Source organism: Schistocerca nitens, chromosome 3 (assembly GCF_023898315.1).
Source record: "Schistocerca nitens isolate TAMUIC-IGC-003100 chromosome 3, iqSchNite1.1, whole genome shotgun sequence".
Lineage (NCBI taxonomy): Eukaryota > Metazoa > Arthropoda > Insecta > Orthoptera > Acrididae > Schistocerca > Schistocerca nitens.
Window position 1 is genome coordinate 826,494,412 of NC_064616.1, and position 15,366 is coordinate 826,509,777.

At 44.9% G+C, this 15,366-nt stretch overlaps 1 protein-coding gene across 1 annotated transcript in view; it reads right to left on the reverse strand.

Annotated features, from left to right (window-relative positions):
- Window positions 1-1,978: 1,978 nt before the first annotated feature.
- LOC126249440 (homeotic protein distal-less-like) overlaps window positions 1,979-15,366 on the reverse strand; it is a 317,281-nt gene continuing 303,893 nt past the window's right edge. The window contains exon 4 of the mRNA XM_049951094.1: window positions 1,979-2,218. Coding sequence (XP_049807051.1) covers window positions 1,979-2,218 — 240 coding nt within the window. The remainder of the gene's footprint in view (window positions 2,219-15,366) is intronic.

The following is a 15,366-nucleotide window of genomic DNA, read 5'->3' on the forward strand; positions in this document are numbered from 1 at the left end:
GCCGGCAAGGGATTTTCAAGTAAAATATCTCCCCTGTACAGGAATATGGATAACTGACGTACGAGTACAGAGCGCAGACACACGGCTGACGACATATGGAAGCTTTGGTGTGGCCAGGGATCATACTCGGATAGCCTAGTGGTAAAGGCGACCTTGAGAGGTGGCATGAGCCCCCTCTCATATTTCTACGTTACTCTGAGTAATTCGATTTTCCTCTCTAATTGCATGTGGTGAAAAGTTGCTAGTCCTTCACACGCGGACTTCCCACGCAGCGTCTCTCGTCACCCGGGTGGTCTGGTGACAGGCGAGTTCTCCTGAGCTTGAAAGGGTTAAGCCGACGGGTGTGAGGGAGTCGAGTGGATGCTTTCCAGACGCCGACATTGTCATAAGAGCGGGAGCGACATGCCCAGAGGGGCCAGAAGGGGCAGCTGGGCTAGAGATTCCGTTACTTCGCAGAAACTTAGTGAAAACATTTTCTGGCGGGCTACCAGCGAGGCGTGGGAATGACTTGTGTTCCCAGGCAGTCTTGGTGGGTAAATTCCCGCGTTTTCTGCAAAATCGTAACTGTGATTGGCTTGCTCGTGGCATAGCTCCGTGACGTAGCAAAATCGGCGCAGATATTGGCGCCAAGAATCTCAATTGGTGGAATGGTAGTGCTTCGGCAATAGAGTGGAATTTTCCGCCGGTTTTCGAGTTGCTGATTGGAACGTTTAACCACGGCCACTGTCGTGGGGGCGGGAATGTTCTGAGTTCGGTTTGTACGGGTGCCCTAGAGAGGGTCGGCTCTCGCCTTTCGGTCGGAGTAGGTTACAAGACTGAGCTCTCGCTGCTCTGGACAGCCTGCCTTCCGTTGGCTGTCTAATATACTTTTATTTGATAGTAACTGTTTGACGAAGTGGCTGAAGTTTCGACTTCAACGTAACTTTCCGAGTACAGTTGGCAATTGAGCGTTCTGCGTACAAGCGGCCTATGTTGTCTGTATTGAGCAGTTTTGTCTAAAGTTGACTGTATCGGAGTTATTGTGTGACTTCGACTGTTAAAATCAATCACTGTACCGTCAGTGATTGTGTGGCGAGCCTTCTTCGTCGCCCTCAGAGGCGCATTTGTATTAATAGGAAGTCTTTAGTCTGGAACAACCAGACCAGGATAATTTGTTTCGGGCTATACTCGCGACATTATCATCACCACGACGGGAAGTCGAAGCAACCAGCCATCGCTTCTGGTATGCCAGATCGTGTCCTTGCAGTTAAGAAGACAGCTTGGTAATGTATGTCCGCAGCTCCGGCAGATTAGGGAATTTGCTCTGTGATAATCAGAGCGCAGCAGAGCGCGCCTGTTCCCGTCTTTTCTTACGTGGTTCTGTCTTGGATGTTCATTTCCTGAGTTCTCACTACTGTAGCAGCAATTAATGTTGGGTTGGCTGGGTGTTTCTCTTAAGATTTGAGTTGCAAGGGATTGGCTCCACATACCACTTCGTCATAAATGTCAAAATCGAGTATATGGACAACTTCACCTTCACAGCATTTATTTGAGTATCCAATTTGATCCAGTTTGATGTATTGTAAATGTTTCATGATTTTGAGTTTAGTCATAATAAATCAAATTGTTATTTTGGACAGAAGTTTCATTCTGTTAATCGGTAGAGCAACCCTTTCATTTCTCACTACGTTACTGAAACTTTCCTTTATTTCATTAATGTCTACCAAATTAAATTATTGCAGGTGCCAAACTCTTTTCTACTCCACTTGCAGGGTCGATTACAGTCAGTTCGCGTTTCTTCTTAATCGATGTGCAACAGCAAAAGTCGGAGTTAGAATAGGGGGGGGGGGGGGTCTTAGAGCATCATTTACATATGAAGATTCTAGAAGAATTTAGTGTTAAATACACTGCTAGCCCCGGCACCTCGCAACCTCTCTCGATGAGCGGGAAATCCGGATTCGACTCCCGGTCTGGCACAGTTTTCACGGTCGTCATTGCACTAAACAGACGACGGTTGTCCATATGCATGTAGGAGGTGGGAGAGCGTACCTATGAGCGAGCCTGCGGGCGGCTGCGGGCTCGGCGCCGGGGGAGCGTGCGGCGGCTGCTGCGGCTGCGGCGCGGCGCCCAGCAGGTGCTGCGACTGGCCGCCGCCGCCCGCCGGCTGCGTCACCGCCTGCTGCGCCGCCTTCATCATCTTCTTGTACTTGCTGCGCCGGTTCTGGAACCATATCTTCACCTGCAACACACCACAGCCCGCCCTCAACACGCTGGCCCACGCTCGAGCACATCACAATCACAAGCACTATTTATTTGGGGTGTAGCACTACAAATGAAGCACGATCGAAAAGGCAAGCCAAATATAAATCGCTACACATGCGACAGCATGCGCTACTGACTGAACAATAATCGAAGCACCACAAAGTAACTCCTAAGATACGAGCATATGGGATTGGTTCCCAAGTATGTGAGTGGTTCGAAGACTTCTTAAGTAATAGAACCCAGTACGTTGTCCTCGATGGTGAGTGTTCATCGGAGGTGAGGGTATCATCTGGAGTGCCCCAGGGAAGTGTGATAGGTCTGCTGTTTTCTATCTACATAAATGTTTTGGATAGGGTGGATAGCAATGTGCGGCTGTTTGCTGATGATGCTGTGGTGTACGGGAAGGTGACGACGTTGAGTGACTGTAGGAGGATACAAGATGACTTGGACAGGATTTGTGATTGGTGTAAAGAATGGCAGCTAACTCTAAATAAAGATAAATGTAAATTAATGCAGTTGAATAGGAAAAAGAATCCTGTAATGCTTGAATACTCCATTAGTAGTGTAGTGCTTGACACAGTCACGTCGATTAAATATTTGGACGTAACATTGCAGGCGATATGAAGTGGGACAAGCATGTAATGGCAGTTGTGGGGAAGGCGGATAGTCGTCTTCGGTTCATTGGTAGAATTTTGGGAAGATGTGGTTCATCTGTAAAGTAGACCACTTATAAAACACTAATACGACCTATTCTTGAGTACTGCTCGAGCGTTTGGGATCCCTATCAGGTCGGATTCAGGAAGGACATAGAAGCAATTCAGAGGCGGGCTGCTAGATTTGTTATTGGTAGGTTTGATCATCACGGGAGTGTTACGGAAATACTTCATGAACTCGGGTGGGAGTCTCTAGAGGAAAGGAGGCGTTCTTTTCGTGAATCGCTACTGAGGAAATTTAGAGAACCAGCATTTGAGGCTGACTGCAGTACAATTTTACTGCCGCCAACTTACATTTCGCGGAAAGACTACAAAGATAAGATAAGAGAGATTAGGGCTCGTACAGAGGCATATATGCAGTCATTTTTCCCTCGTTCTGTTTCGGAGTGGAACAGGGAGAGAGGATGGTAGTTGTGGTACGAGGTACCCTCCGCCACGCACCCTATGGTGTATTGCGGAGTATGTATGTAGATGTGGATGTATAAATACACTACTGGCCATTAAAATTGCTACACCAAGAAGAAATGCAGATGATAAACGGGTATTCATTGGACAAATATATTATACTAGAACTGACAAGTGATTACATTTTCACGCAATTTGGGTGCATAGATCCTGAGAAATCAGTACCCAGAACAACCACCTCTGGCCGTAATAACGGCCTTGATACGCCTGGGCATTGAGTCAAACAGAGCTTCAATGGCGTGTACAGGTACAGCTGCCCATGCAGCTTCAACACGATACCACAGTTCATCAAGAGCGGTGACTGGCGTATTGTGACGAACCAGTTGCTCGGCCACCATTCACCAGACGTTTTCCATTGGTGAGGGATCTGGAGAATGTGCTGGCCAGGGCAGCAGTCGAACATTTTCTGTATCCAGAAAGGCCCGTACAGGACCTGCAACATGCGGTTGTGCATTATCCTGCTGAAATGTAGGGTTTCCCAGGGATCGAATGAAGGGTAGAGCCACGGGTCGTAACACATCTGAAATGTGACGTCCACTGTTCAATGTGCCGTCACGGCGAACAAGAGGTGACCGAGACGTGTAACCAATGGCACCCCATACCATCACGCTGCGTGATACGCAAGTATGGCGGTGACGAATACACACTTCCAAAGTAAGTTCACCGCGATGTCGCCAAACACGGATGCGACCATCGTGATGCTCTAAACAGTACCTGGATGTATCCGAAAAAATGACGTTTTGCCATTCGTGAACCCAGGTCGTCGTTGAGTACAACATCCCACGCGCTCCTGTCTGTGATGCAGCGTCAAGGGTAACCGCAGCCATGGTCTCCGAGCTGATAGTCCATGCTGTTGCAAACGTCGTCGAACTGTTCGTGCAGATTGTTGCTGTCTTGCAAACGTCCCCATCTGTTGACTCAGGGATCGAGACGTGGCTGCACGATCCGTTACGGCCAGGCGGATAAGATGCATGTCATCTCGACTGCTAGTGATACGAGGCCGTTGGGATCCAGGACGGCGTTCCGTATTACCCTCCTAAGCCACCGATTCCATATTCTGCTAACAGTCATTGGATCTCGACCAACGCGATCAGCAATGTCGCGATACGATAAACCGCAATCGCGATAGGCTACAATCCGAAGTCGGAAACGTGATGGTACGCATTTGTCCTCCTTACACGAGGCATCACAACAACGTTTCACCAGGCAACGCCGGTCAACTGCTGTTTGTGTATGAGAAATCGGTTCTAGGCGATTCAGTCCGGAACCGCGCTGCTGCTACGGTCGCAGGTTCGAATCCTGCCTCGGGCATGGATGTGTGTGATGTCCTTAGGTTAGTTAGGTTCAAGTAGTTCTATGTCTAGCGGACTGATGACCTCAGATGTTAAGTCCTATAGTGCTTAGAGCCTTTGGAACCTTGGTTGGAAACTTTCCTCATGTCAGCACGTTGTAGGTGGCGTCAACGTCGTGTGAATGCTCTGAAGAGGTAATCATTTGCATATCACAGCATCTTCGGAGATGTCGTTCGATGATGTCCCATATGTGCAACACTGGTGGCAGATCTGGCCATCAAGCAGCCCAAGGCAACATGTCAACACTCTGTAGTCCATGATGGGTTACAACAGCGATATATGGGAGAGCGTTATCCTGTTGGAAAACACCTCCTGGAATGCTGTTCATGAATGACAGCACAAAAGGTCGAATCACCAGACTGACGTACAAATTTGCAGACAGGGTGCGTGGCATAACCACGAGAGTGCTCCTGCTGTCATACGAAATTGCACCCCAAACTGTAACTCCAGGTGTAGACCCAGCGTGTACATCACGCAGACTGGTTGGTTGCAGGTCCTCAACTGGCCTCCTCCTATCCAACATACAGCCATCACTGGCACCGAAGCAGAGCCAGCTTTCAGCAGAAAACACAACAGACCTGCCGTGTAATGAGCTCTCGCTTGACACCACTGAAATCGCAAATGGCGGTGGTCTGTGGTCGGTGGAATGCACGCTACAGGGCATCTGGCTAGGAGCTATCATTGAAGTAACCAATTTTTAACGGTTCGTTGTGTCAATACGATGCCAACTACTCCTCAAATTGCTGCTGCAGATGCAGTACGATGCGCCAGAGACATACGCCGAACACGATGGTGTTCCCTCTCGGTACTGCCACGTGGCCGGCCGTCCGGAATCCGGTCATCTTGCGACTGAACTTGCACGTGATCACCTCTGCCAGCAATAATGTATAGTGGCTACAGTCCTACCAAGTCTTCCCGAAGGAACATCCGGCTTCTCGTAGTCGTATAACACGCCCTCGTTCAAATTCAGTGAGGGGTTGATTATGGCGTATTTGTCCGCCCAAAGGCATTCTTTACTGACATCAACTCACTACGTCCCATCTCCAAGGTAACTAAGGCTCACGATCGTTCCAGCGTGTGTTTAAAGTAAACATGCTTTGCATCCTCATAGTGCTGCTACTAGCACCAAACTTATATGACTGGCACGAAATTGGAACAGACGTCATCTATCAGATGTAGAAACATGCTACCAATTTTTGTTTATGTCGCACAACTCATTCTTGGTGTTGGGATTTCTTTCCCATCACTGTGTATTCCAAAGCACCACGAATGAAAACGGGATTTTTTCGGGGCTAACACCTCTGGTTCTATTGGTGATAGAAAGGCAGGGTTAAATGTTTTGGATAGCTCTTGCGTTAGCGACCACTTGTATACCAACAGAAGGATCATCTTAGTATAACTATCTTACAATAAAGGGGAAAGCTGGAATGGCTCAAATGACTCTAAGCACTATGGGACTTACCATCTGAGGTCATCAGTCCCCTATACTTAGAACTACTTAAACCTATCTAACCTAAGGACAGCACACACATCCATGCCCGAGGCAGGATTCTACCACAGTGGCCGGCGGAAAGCTGGAATATTACAAAATCATCCAGCTTAGGTAAATGGAGCATATCGGTTGGTTCTTTTTGCATTAAATATGGTCTCTTGTGCTCCTTAAGTAGCTTATGGGGCCACCATTTGGTGGACGTGTGGTTCCTGAGAAACCCAGGAAAACACGGTTTTTGGGTACCAAAATCGATCCGCGGATACCAAGACGGCTATATGCACAGCAAATGGCTGAAATTTTCACGATATGTTCCTAAGGTCTCGATCTGGAACAACCTTGGAAATTTTCTTGTTATCTTTATATGTTCCAAAGACACAGATTTTCAAAGTTATTCTACTTGTACACGTAAAATCAGCTCGTACAATTCAGTATGAGGCGAAAATGTAATTTATAAAGTGACATAGCACGGAGAAATATGCTGCAATGTGTCTCCGTTATCAGAAGGGTTCTGGGAACCCCATTTTGTAGTACTGGAGAATATGCAATATTTTTGTGCACGTAAAATCCTGCCTGAGGTGTAAAATTATATAGTTTTGCGTCGTGTCAATTTCACATAAGAAAACTATTAAAATATTGCCGACCCATAAAGCGCTTTTCGTATGGATGACATGCCCTGCAGTAGCAAGGAAAAGAAGGGTCCTCGTATCGGAACACAAAAATATGCTCCTGTTTAGAAGACCCTGAATGAGAACTAGGGTACCACCTGCCTTATTCTACCTTTCGTAGCACCTTAATAATTTTCACAAAAAATTTGACAAGTGAACATATTCGCGTCTTCTATGCTGCGAGACAAGGAGGCAGAGGCAGTGGGAAGGAGACGAAAAAGCGATAAATACTGGAAGACTGTAGTCAGTGATAGTGTGACAGAAAAAGCGAAGGGGACAATGACAGTGTGAGGGAAAGAGAGGGACACAGTGACAGTGGAACATAGTTGACAGTAACAGAACAGTGCTAGGAGCAGGGTGAAAGAGAGAGTGCCAGTGGTAGAGGAATAAAGAGAAAGAGGAAGTGGAAGTGCGTGAGAGCCAGTGATAATGAGAGACAGAGTCTATGGCAATGACAACGAGGAAGGCCGGACGGAGTGGCCGAGTGGTTCTAGGCGCTACAGTCTGGAACCGCGCGACCGCTACGGTCGCAGATTCGAATCCTGCCTCGGGCATGGATGTGTGTGATGTCCTTAGGTTAGTAAGGTTTAAGTAGTTCTGAGATATAGGGGACTGATGACCTTAGAAGTTAAGTCCCATAGTGCTCAGAGCCTTTTGAATTTGAACAATGAGGAAGAGAGAAATAGAGACAGTGAGAAGAGACAGCAGTAGTTGGAAGAATTGATTAAGATAGTGATAGTAATAGTAAATAGTAAATGAGATCGACAGAAACTGCAAAATGGCTAAGCAGGGATGGCTAGAGGACAAATGTAAGGATGTAGAGGCTTGTCTCACTAGGGGTAAGATAGATACTGCCTACAGGAAAATTAAAGATACCTTTGGAGAGAAGAGAACCACTTGTATGAATATCAAGAGCTCAGATGGCAACCCAGTTCTAAGCAAAGAAGGGAAGGCAGAAAGGTGGAAGGAGTATATAGAGGCCGGCCGAAGTGGCCGTGCGGTTAAAGGCGCTGCAGTCTGGAACCGCAAGACCGCTACGGTCGCAGGTTCGAATCCTGCCTCGGGCATGGATGTTTGTGATGTCCTTAGGTTAGTTAGGTTTAACTAGTTCTAAGTTCTAGGGGACTAATGACCTCAGCAGTTGAGTCCCATAGTGCTCAGAGCCATTTGAACCATTTTTTTGAGTATATAGAGGGTTTATACAAGGGCGATGTACTTGAGGACAATATTATGGAAATGGAAGAGGATGTAGATGAAGATGAAATGGGAGATAAGATACTGCGTGAAGAGTTCGACAGAGCACTGAAAGACCTGAGTCGAAACAAGGCCCCGGGAGTAGACAACATTCCATTAGAACTACTGATGGCCTTGGGAGAGCCAGTCATGACAAAACTGTACCATCTGGTGAGCAAGATGTATGAGACAGGCGAAATACCCACAGACTTCAAGAAGAATATAATAATTCCAATACCAAAGAAAGCAGGTGTTGACAGATGTGAAAATTACCGAACTATCAGTTTAATAAGTCACAGCTGCAAAATACTAACGCGAATTCTTTACAGACGAATGGAAAAACTGGTAGAAGCGGACCTCGGGGAAGATCAGTTTGGATTCCGTAGAAATGTTGGAACACGTGAGGCAATACTAACCTTACGACTTATCTTAGAAGAAAGATTAAGAAAAGGCAAACCTACGTTTCTAGCATTTGTAGACTTAGAGAAAGCTTTTGACAACGTTAACTGGAATACTCTCTTTCAAATTCTGAAGGTGGCAGGGGTAAAATACAGGGAGCGAAAGGCTATTTACAATTTGTACAGAAACCAGATGGCAGTTATAAGAGTCGAGGGGCATGAAAGGGAAGCAGTGGTTGGGAAAGGAGTGAGACAGGGTTGTAGCCTCTCCCCGATGTTATTCAATCTGTATACTGAGCAAGCAGTAAAGGAAACAAAAGAAAAATTCGGAGTAGGTATTAAAATTCATGGAGAAGAAGTAAAAACTTTGAGGTTCGCTGATGACATTGTAATTCTGTCAGAGACAGCAAAGGACTTGGAAGAGCAGTTGAACGGAATGGACAGTGTCTTGAAAGGAGGATATAAGACGAACATCAACAAAAGCAAAACGAGGATAATGGAATGTAGTCAAATTAAATCGGGTGATGCTGAGGGGATTAGATTAGGAAATGAGACACTGAAAGTAGTAAAGGAGTTTTGCTATTTAGGGAGTAAAATAACTGATGACGGTCGAAGTAGAGAGGATATAAAATGTAGACTGGCAATGGCATGGAAAGCGTTTCTGAAGAAGAGAAATTTGTTAACATCGAGTATAGATTTAAGTGTCAGGAAGTCGTTTCTGAAAGTATTTGTATGGAGTGTAGCCATGTATGGAAGTGAAACATGGACGATAAATAGTTTGGACAAGAAGAGAATAGAAGCTTTCGAAATGTGGTGCTACAGAAGAATGCTGAAGATAAGGTGGGTAGATCACGTAACTAATGAGGAGGTATTGAATAGGATTGGGGAGAAGAGAAGTTTGTGGCACAACTTGACTAGAAGAAGGGATCGGTTGGTAGGACATGTTTTGAGGCATCAAGGGATCACAAATTTAGCATTGGAGGGCAGCGTGGAGGGTAAAAATCGTAGATGGAGACCAAGAGATCAATATACTAAGCAGATTCAGAAGGATGTAGGTTGCAGTAGGTACTGGGAGATGAAGAAGCTTGCTCAGGATAGAGTAGCATGGAGAGCTGCATCAAACCAGTCTCAGGACTGAAGACCACAACAACAACAGTAATAGTAAGGAGAGAAAGAGAGAGACAGGACTGTGAGACGGGGGGCAGTCACTGATAAATACAAAGAGATAATGACAATGAGTTGAGCTGAATGACTGAGTGATTTATGGAACGAAGACTTTGTTGTCAACGAGTAAATATATTGGAGAATGGGAAGTTTAAGATTATTCATTATTTTGGAATATTCTTTCAACAAGGTGTCTTGTCTTCTTAGCAGAAGAATAGCTATGTGTTGGACGCCAGTGTAATGGCAGTATAGTGGAGTAGTTCTTCTGGTTCTACTGAGACGAGTGCGTATTATTTACGTGAGGGCTGTTCATCCATACCAGAGCACAATAAATAAATGTCAGAGCCAAGATCCAATCTCCCGTAAATTAAACGCATAGCGAGAGCAGAACAGGACAAACGTAACTAGGTACAGATGTCGCTTCATTCCAACAGACTTGAGCGGCTAACGATTTGTTGGCGTCATCCGAGACGTGACACTGGATCAGCCGGTAGGTGCTGCCAGGATCAACACAGCAATGAATCTAGCGAGGTTTCTATAGTTTTCTAGAACGTTCGGTCAATAGCTGAAGTGGAAACTTGTCTTCAAATTCTGGGCCGCTCAGAGGGAGGACAGACAGTCTCGAGCCGACTGGTCGACTTCTGAGAGCATGTATCGCGCAGTAAAGGTATGTGTGGCTGCGTTTCCGCGGACCAACACGGAATTATACAAGTAAGCTGGCTTGTAGTACAGTCAGTTACAAGACTGAGGTTGATTCTGACCGCTGTCGCTATCCGTAAGTGCCAGAACACCCACTCCATAGTAACGTAACCTGTGCATTGAGTCATGAAGACGATGTTGCTCTCTTTACCGATTTTGTCATAATAAACATTTAGTACTGCAGACCGTACTCTCACTTCTGTGTACCCTTTTCCGAGTTTCCCATGCCACCAAATTCTCTCTCTCTCTCTCTCTCTCTCTCTCTCTCTCTCTCTCTCTCCTTATCTCATATACACACACACACACACATACCTTGAATATCCTTGACCAACAATATAAACAGATGCAACCTATTGCGTGTGAAAAGGTGGGACAATCTAGTTTGATTTCACGATTTCTAAACTGTTATTGGAAATAGTCACACCCATAAAATATCTCGGAGTATGTGTACGAGGTGACCACATAGACTATTCGTAGTAAATATAGATACAAGACTTCTATTGGGAGAATCATCAAGAAGTATAGTCCACCCACAAAGCTCGACCGGCACACGATTAATTGCTCCTTTCTCTGAGTCCTTTGCCAGGTAGAATTCACTGGGAAAATAGTGAAGATTCAAAGTAGAACAGCGTTCTTTGTTTAGAAGGCCTTATAGTGCCATGAGATGCTGACCGAAATCCGGTTGCGGACGCTACATGAAAGGGGTGATTCTTGAAATTCTGACAGCGTACCTTCGTAGAAGAATCATCAAAATGTGACTTAAACCATAATCTTCTTTCCATCATTTTACATCCTCGTTTCATCCTAACGTAGGAAAGTCATTGACGTCATATTTTTGTCAAACTCTGTTCTATGGGTTTTAATGTTTTAAATGTATTACTATTTCTGAGGAGGAAACGCATAACTCTGCTCGCGTTTGCCTAAACAGCTTAATACTAAGCTCACGAATACCAGCCTACGTTATATTACGCTAATGCCTCTTTCTGTGGGGGCAGAGTAGTCTGAGTCCTTTCCATAATTGTTTTAAACTGTCAGGACGTAGCATAACAACGTGAAATCCACTGGAGAGTGAAACATTAATAGCACAAATAGTGTATGTCAATTAGAGAGATCTCCACTGCAGAGATAAAATTCCAAAAAGTGGTAATCAATGATTGAAAGGAAACGTTTAGTCATCAGAACTGCAGAGCTCATCATTTTTAGTTATTTCGAAATAGGACTCATTGGAAGTCAAAGATATTACAAGTCGTAAGCTGACCGCATGTGGAATGAAACACTAACATCTTTGGTGGCAATAAATAAATTTATGTTTAGTCGTGAAGATTTCCTTCGACACACTGTTCTCAAACCAGCAGTGTGACCATGAAGATAAGTTTATAACGACGAGTGCGCCACTTATTGTCTCGATCAGTCACCTAAACCACGTCTTACTGAGAAGTTATCGACAATACGTTCCAAGAAAATGGGTGAACACCTTAGGAATCAGATAGCTCTGAAACTTTAAGAATTGGGCCCGACGTTTCGTCACGATTGCATACCAGCGCCGTGAAGGATTTCCGTCGGAAGAGTTAAGTCACCTCACTCACAGGTATACGTTCTTCTCATCAAACCGCAAGCCACTGCCCTCAAAATTACAGACGAGGCTATTGCGATTCGAAACAACGTAAGCGCCGGCCGGGGTGGCCGAGCGGTTCTAGGCGCTGCAGTCTGGAACCGCGCGACCGCTACGGTCGCAGGTTCGAATCCTGCCTCGGGCATGGATGTGTGTGATGTCCTTAGGTTAGTTAGGTTTAAGTAGTTCTAAGTTCTAGGGGACTGATGGCCTCAGAAGTTAAGTCCCATAGTGCTCAGAGCCATTTTTGAAGCAACGTAAGCAAGTTATAGGCTTCTCCCCAAAATGAAATTTTTCTCTGAAATAAAAACTGATTTCTCTACAAAAATAGGCAACTTTTGCGCGATATAATTCGACTGTAGTAGACAGCAAAGGACCTGGAAGAGCAGTTGAACGGAATGGACAGTGCCTTGAAAGGAGGATATAAGATGAACATCAACAAAAGCAAAACGAGGATAATGGAATGTAGTCGAATTAAGTCAGGTGATGCTGAGGGAATTAGATTAGGAAATGAGACAAAGTAGTAGATGAGTTTTGCTATTTGGGGAGCAAAGTAGTCGCCGTGCAACTGTGGAGCATTAGATTATGTGATTCCGTGCCTTGCAATCCTGTTATATGTGACTGCAACTCCACCAGTTGCTTAACGTGAGTCCCTCCTTGCGTGTTGCGCAATTTGACGGTCATCTACTTGGAACGCTCTCCACGCACGTGAAACAATGCTGTGAGTAATACCAAACTCCTGGACTACACACGTCACATTTCGTCCTCCTTCCTGTTTCCCGATGATCCTTACCCGAGTGAAGTCATCCAGTTGTTGTCTCCGGGCCATGTTGTAATGAAGTTTATCCCAACAGTCCACCGTAAATACCCGCTGACTGACACACAATATTTTCCTGTTCTTTCAGCTGCGTCGTGTTGCACGGACAGAGCTGTAGCCACGCTGACGTAACGCCAAGTGACGTCCATTTTCGTGTGCACGGCTGGGAGACCTCTAGTAACATGCTCCCACACTATCATTCATTTCCAATCAATAGTTAATATTTCGTGTTATTTTACCTATCTTTCCCTAAAGTTTTGCAGTACAGTGTACAAAGTGTTTCATTCACCGTGGATCAAAAATATAAATGTTGCTTGTTGCAGTGATTCCAAAGGAACATTCACTCTGCTGAAGCACACAGAACATTACACGAGCTAGTTCAATGCCAGTTGCTAAGGGTAGATCAGCCATAAAGATAGTAAAATTTAAGTTAACCACAAGTCATCACTAAAATGAATTTGAGAACCCTCTAGTAAGAAACGGGGGACAAAGAATCACAACAGGTGCCTATTTAAGCACAAATAGAAAATTTGAAATATGCTCCCTAAACGAGGACGTGATGAGTTCAAATGGTGTAATGTTCGGATGGATAAATATAAACCCGATTCTGCACCGTGCTTCGAAATCTACACATCTCACAAAGTTACTCACAGAAGTTCAGGAATACTGGAAATATCACTCCTCCAAGCACTGCCATACGAGCCAAAAAAAAAAAAAAAAAAAAAAAATGCAAGCATGTAGAGCACGAGGATGTGCGACAGGGTCGATTTCAGTGCTGTATAGATCTAACTCACCGATAATAGCGTCTTACCATATCTGCATCATTTGACCATCAGAGACCAACCAGAAAATCTTTTTCCGTTTTAACCACTAGCCAAGCTTAGCGTTCGATTCTGATTTGCTCACTGGTACAAGGCATCGCAAACAGCGTTTTGTTAGCATCCTACTATACTTGGTCAAAGACAGTCAACCTTTTGGAGATCGACGCTTGGTACATAATATATCTTTGCAAAGTATCTCCGATTTAAGAAAACGCGAAAGAATTTCGGTACTGAAAGTTGTGAAAGTGACGGACATCTTCCAAGTGACATGGTCGTAGAAAGCAGTTACACACATACTGCAAGTGAAAATCGAGATTACGAGAGAAAGACGTCAGTTCATGTTCTCTTAGCTACTTGAGAGACACTTCATCAATGATTTTTCCGAATCGTGTGTGGCTCTCCATCTCTATCCTTGTCGGGTGTAAAAACGACGTCGATGGTCACTTCAGCCTGCAGCACACTCGGCCTTGCCCATTAATACCAGTGTTCAGCTTATCTCTTTAGTAGGAATGGCGTTGCAGTGGACTTAACTGGAAATTTGGCGCAAACAACCCAAATCCAGCACCTTATTACTGGAACCTTAAATGAAAAGTTGAGCCTTAGAATACCAATATAAACGGTAACTGAAGAGACATTAATCCTAGGCACACATAATTTGACACAGGAAAGATGAAAGGTAGCAGTGTTAAAACTGAAAGATCGTAAGGAAAAGATGTATAGTGACTTCTGTTATTTGGGTGTGCTATTATAAATTCCATCCTTTGATTCATAACGAAGGAAAACAGCGGAATCAAGTTAATGGTTCAAATGACTCTGAGCACTATGGGACTTAACATCTGAGGTCATCAGTCCCCTAGAACTTAGAACTACTTAAACCTAACTAACCTAAGGACATCACACACATCCATGCCCGAGGCACAGTTAATGAAACAGTAATTTTCTCTTATCCTTTCATTTCATGAAGTTAGGGAACCTGAAGTTGTCGGTATCATTGGTAGTTTCAGCATGTGCTTCAATGAAATGTGATGGGGTAGTTACTCAGAAGACGAAATCACCGTGGATACCTGCGCCATCTATGACTAAGAGGTAGTTTGCTAATGGTCACAAATCTTGCTGACATTTCGAAATGGGCTACAAGCACAATAAGTCATGTAAAAATTGTCGATAGCACAACCAGGGGTAGCGCAGCAGACAGGAATTTCTCGGACAGCGTTTTACAGCAAGTACACGTATCGGAAGATAGTAAGTTCCAGTTTCAACGACGTCACCACCGCTATCTGAGGCAGCGTCCTAAAAAGCGAAATGTCACGAATATACAACTAAACGTCGCAAACGCCCCGCGTTCGAACGTGTGGATCAGTTAGAAATATCGAGCAGATAGTAAGGTCGTTGGGAATGGGCACTCAGGTACGTGTTTCACAAGTGCGGGTACCGCTTTTAATGAAGCTGTGGCGGACTTGGACTCCTGGGCCGTTACAGGCAGAGCTGTTAGGCAAGTGCAACTAAAACTAGAAAACGCTTCGCAGTCGTCTAGGAGTTATTTGTGAACGCTTTCAGTTAGCTAACTGAAACTCAACTGTCATACTGTGAAACCTGGAGATTACCTCTTTACGGAAAAGTTACAGAAAATAGTTGACTGGAGCTAGAGAAGAAACCGGAATTACTGCGAAACAGCAACGAGGTAAATAAAACAT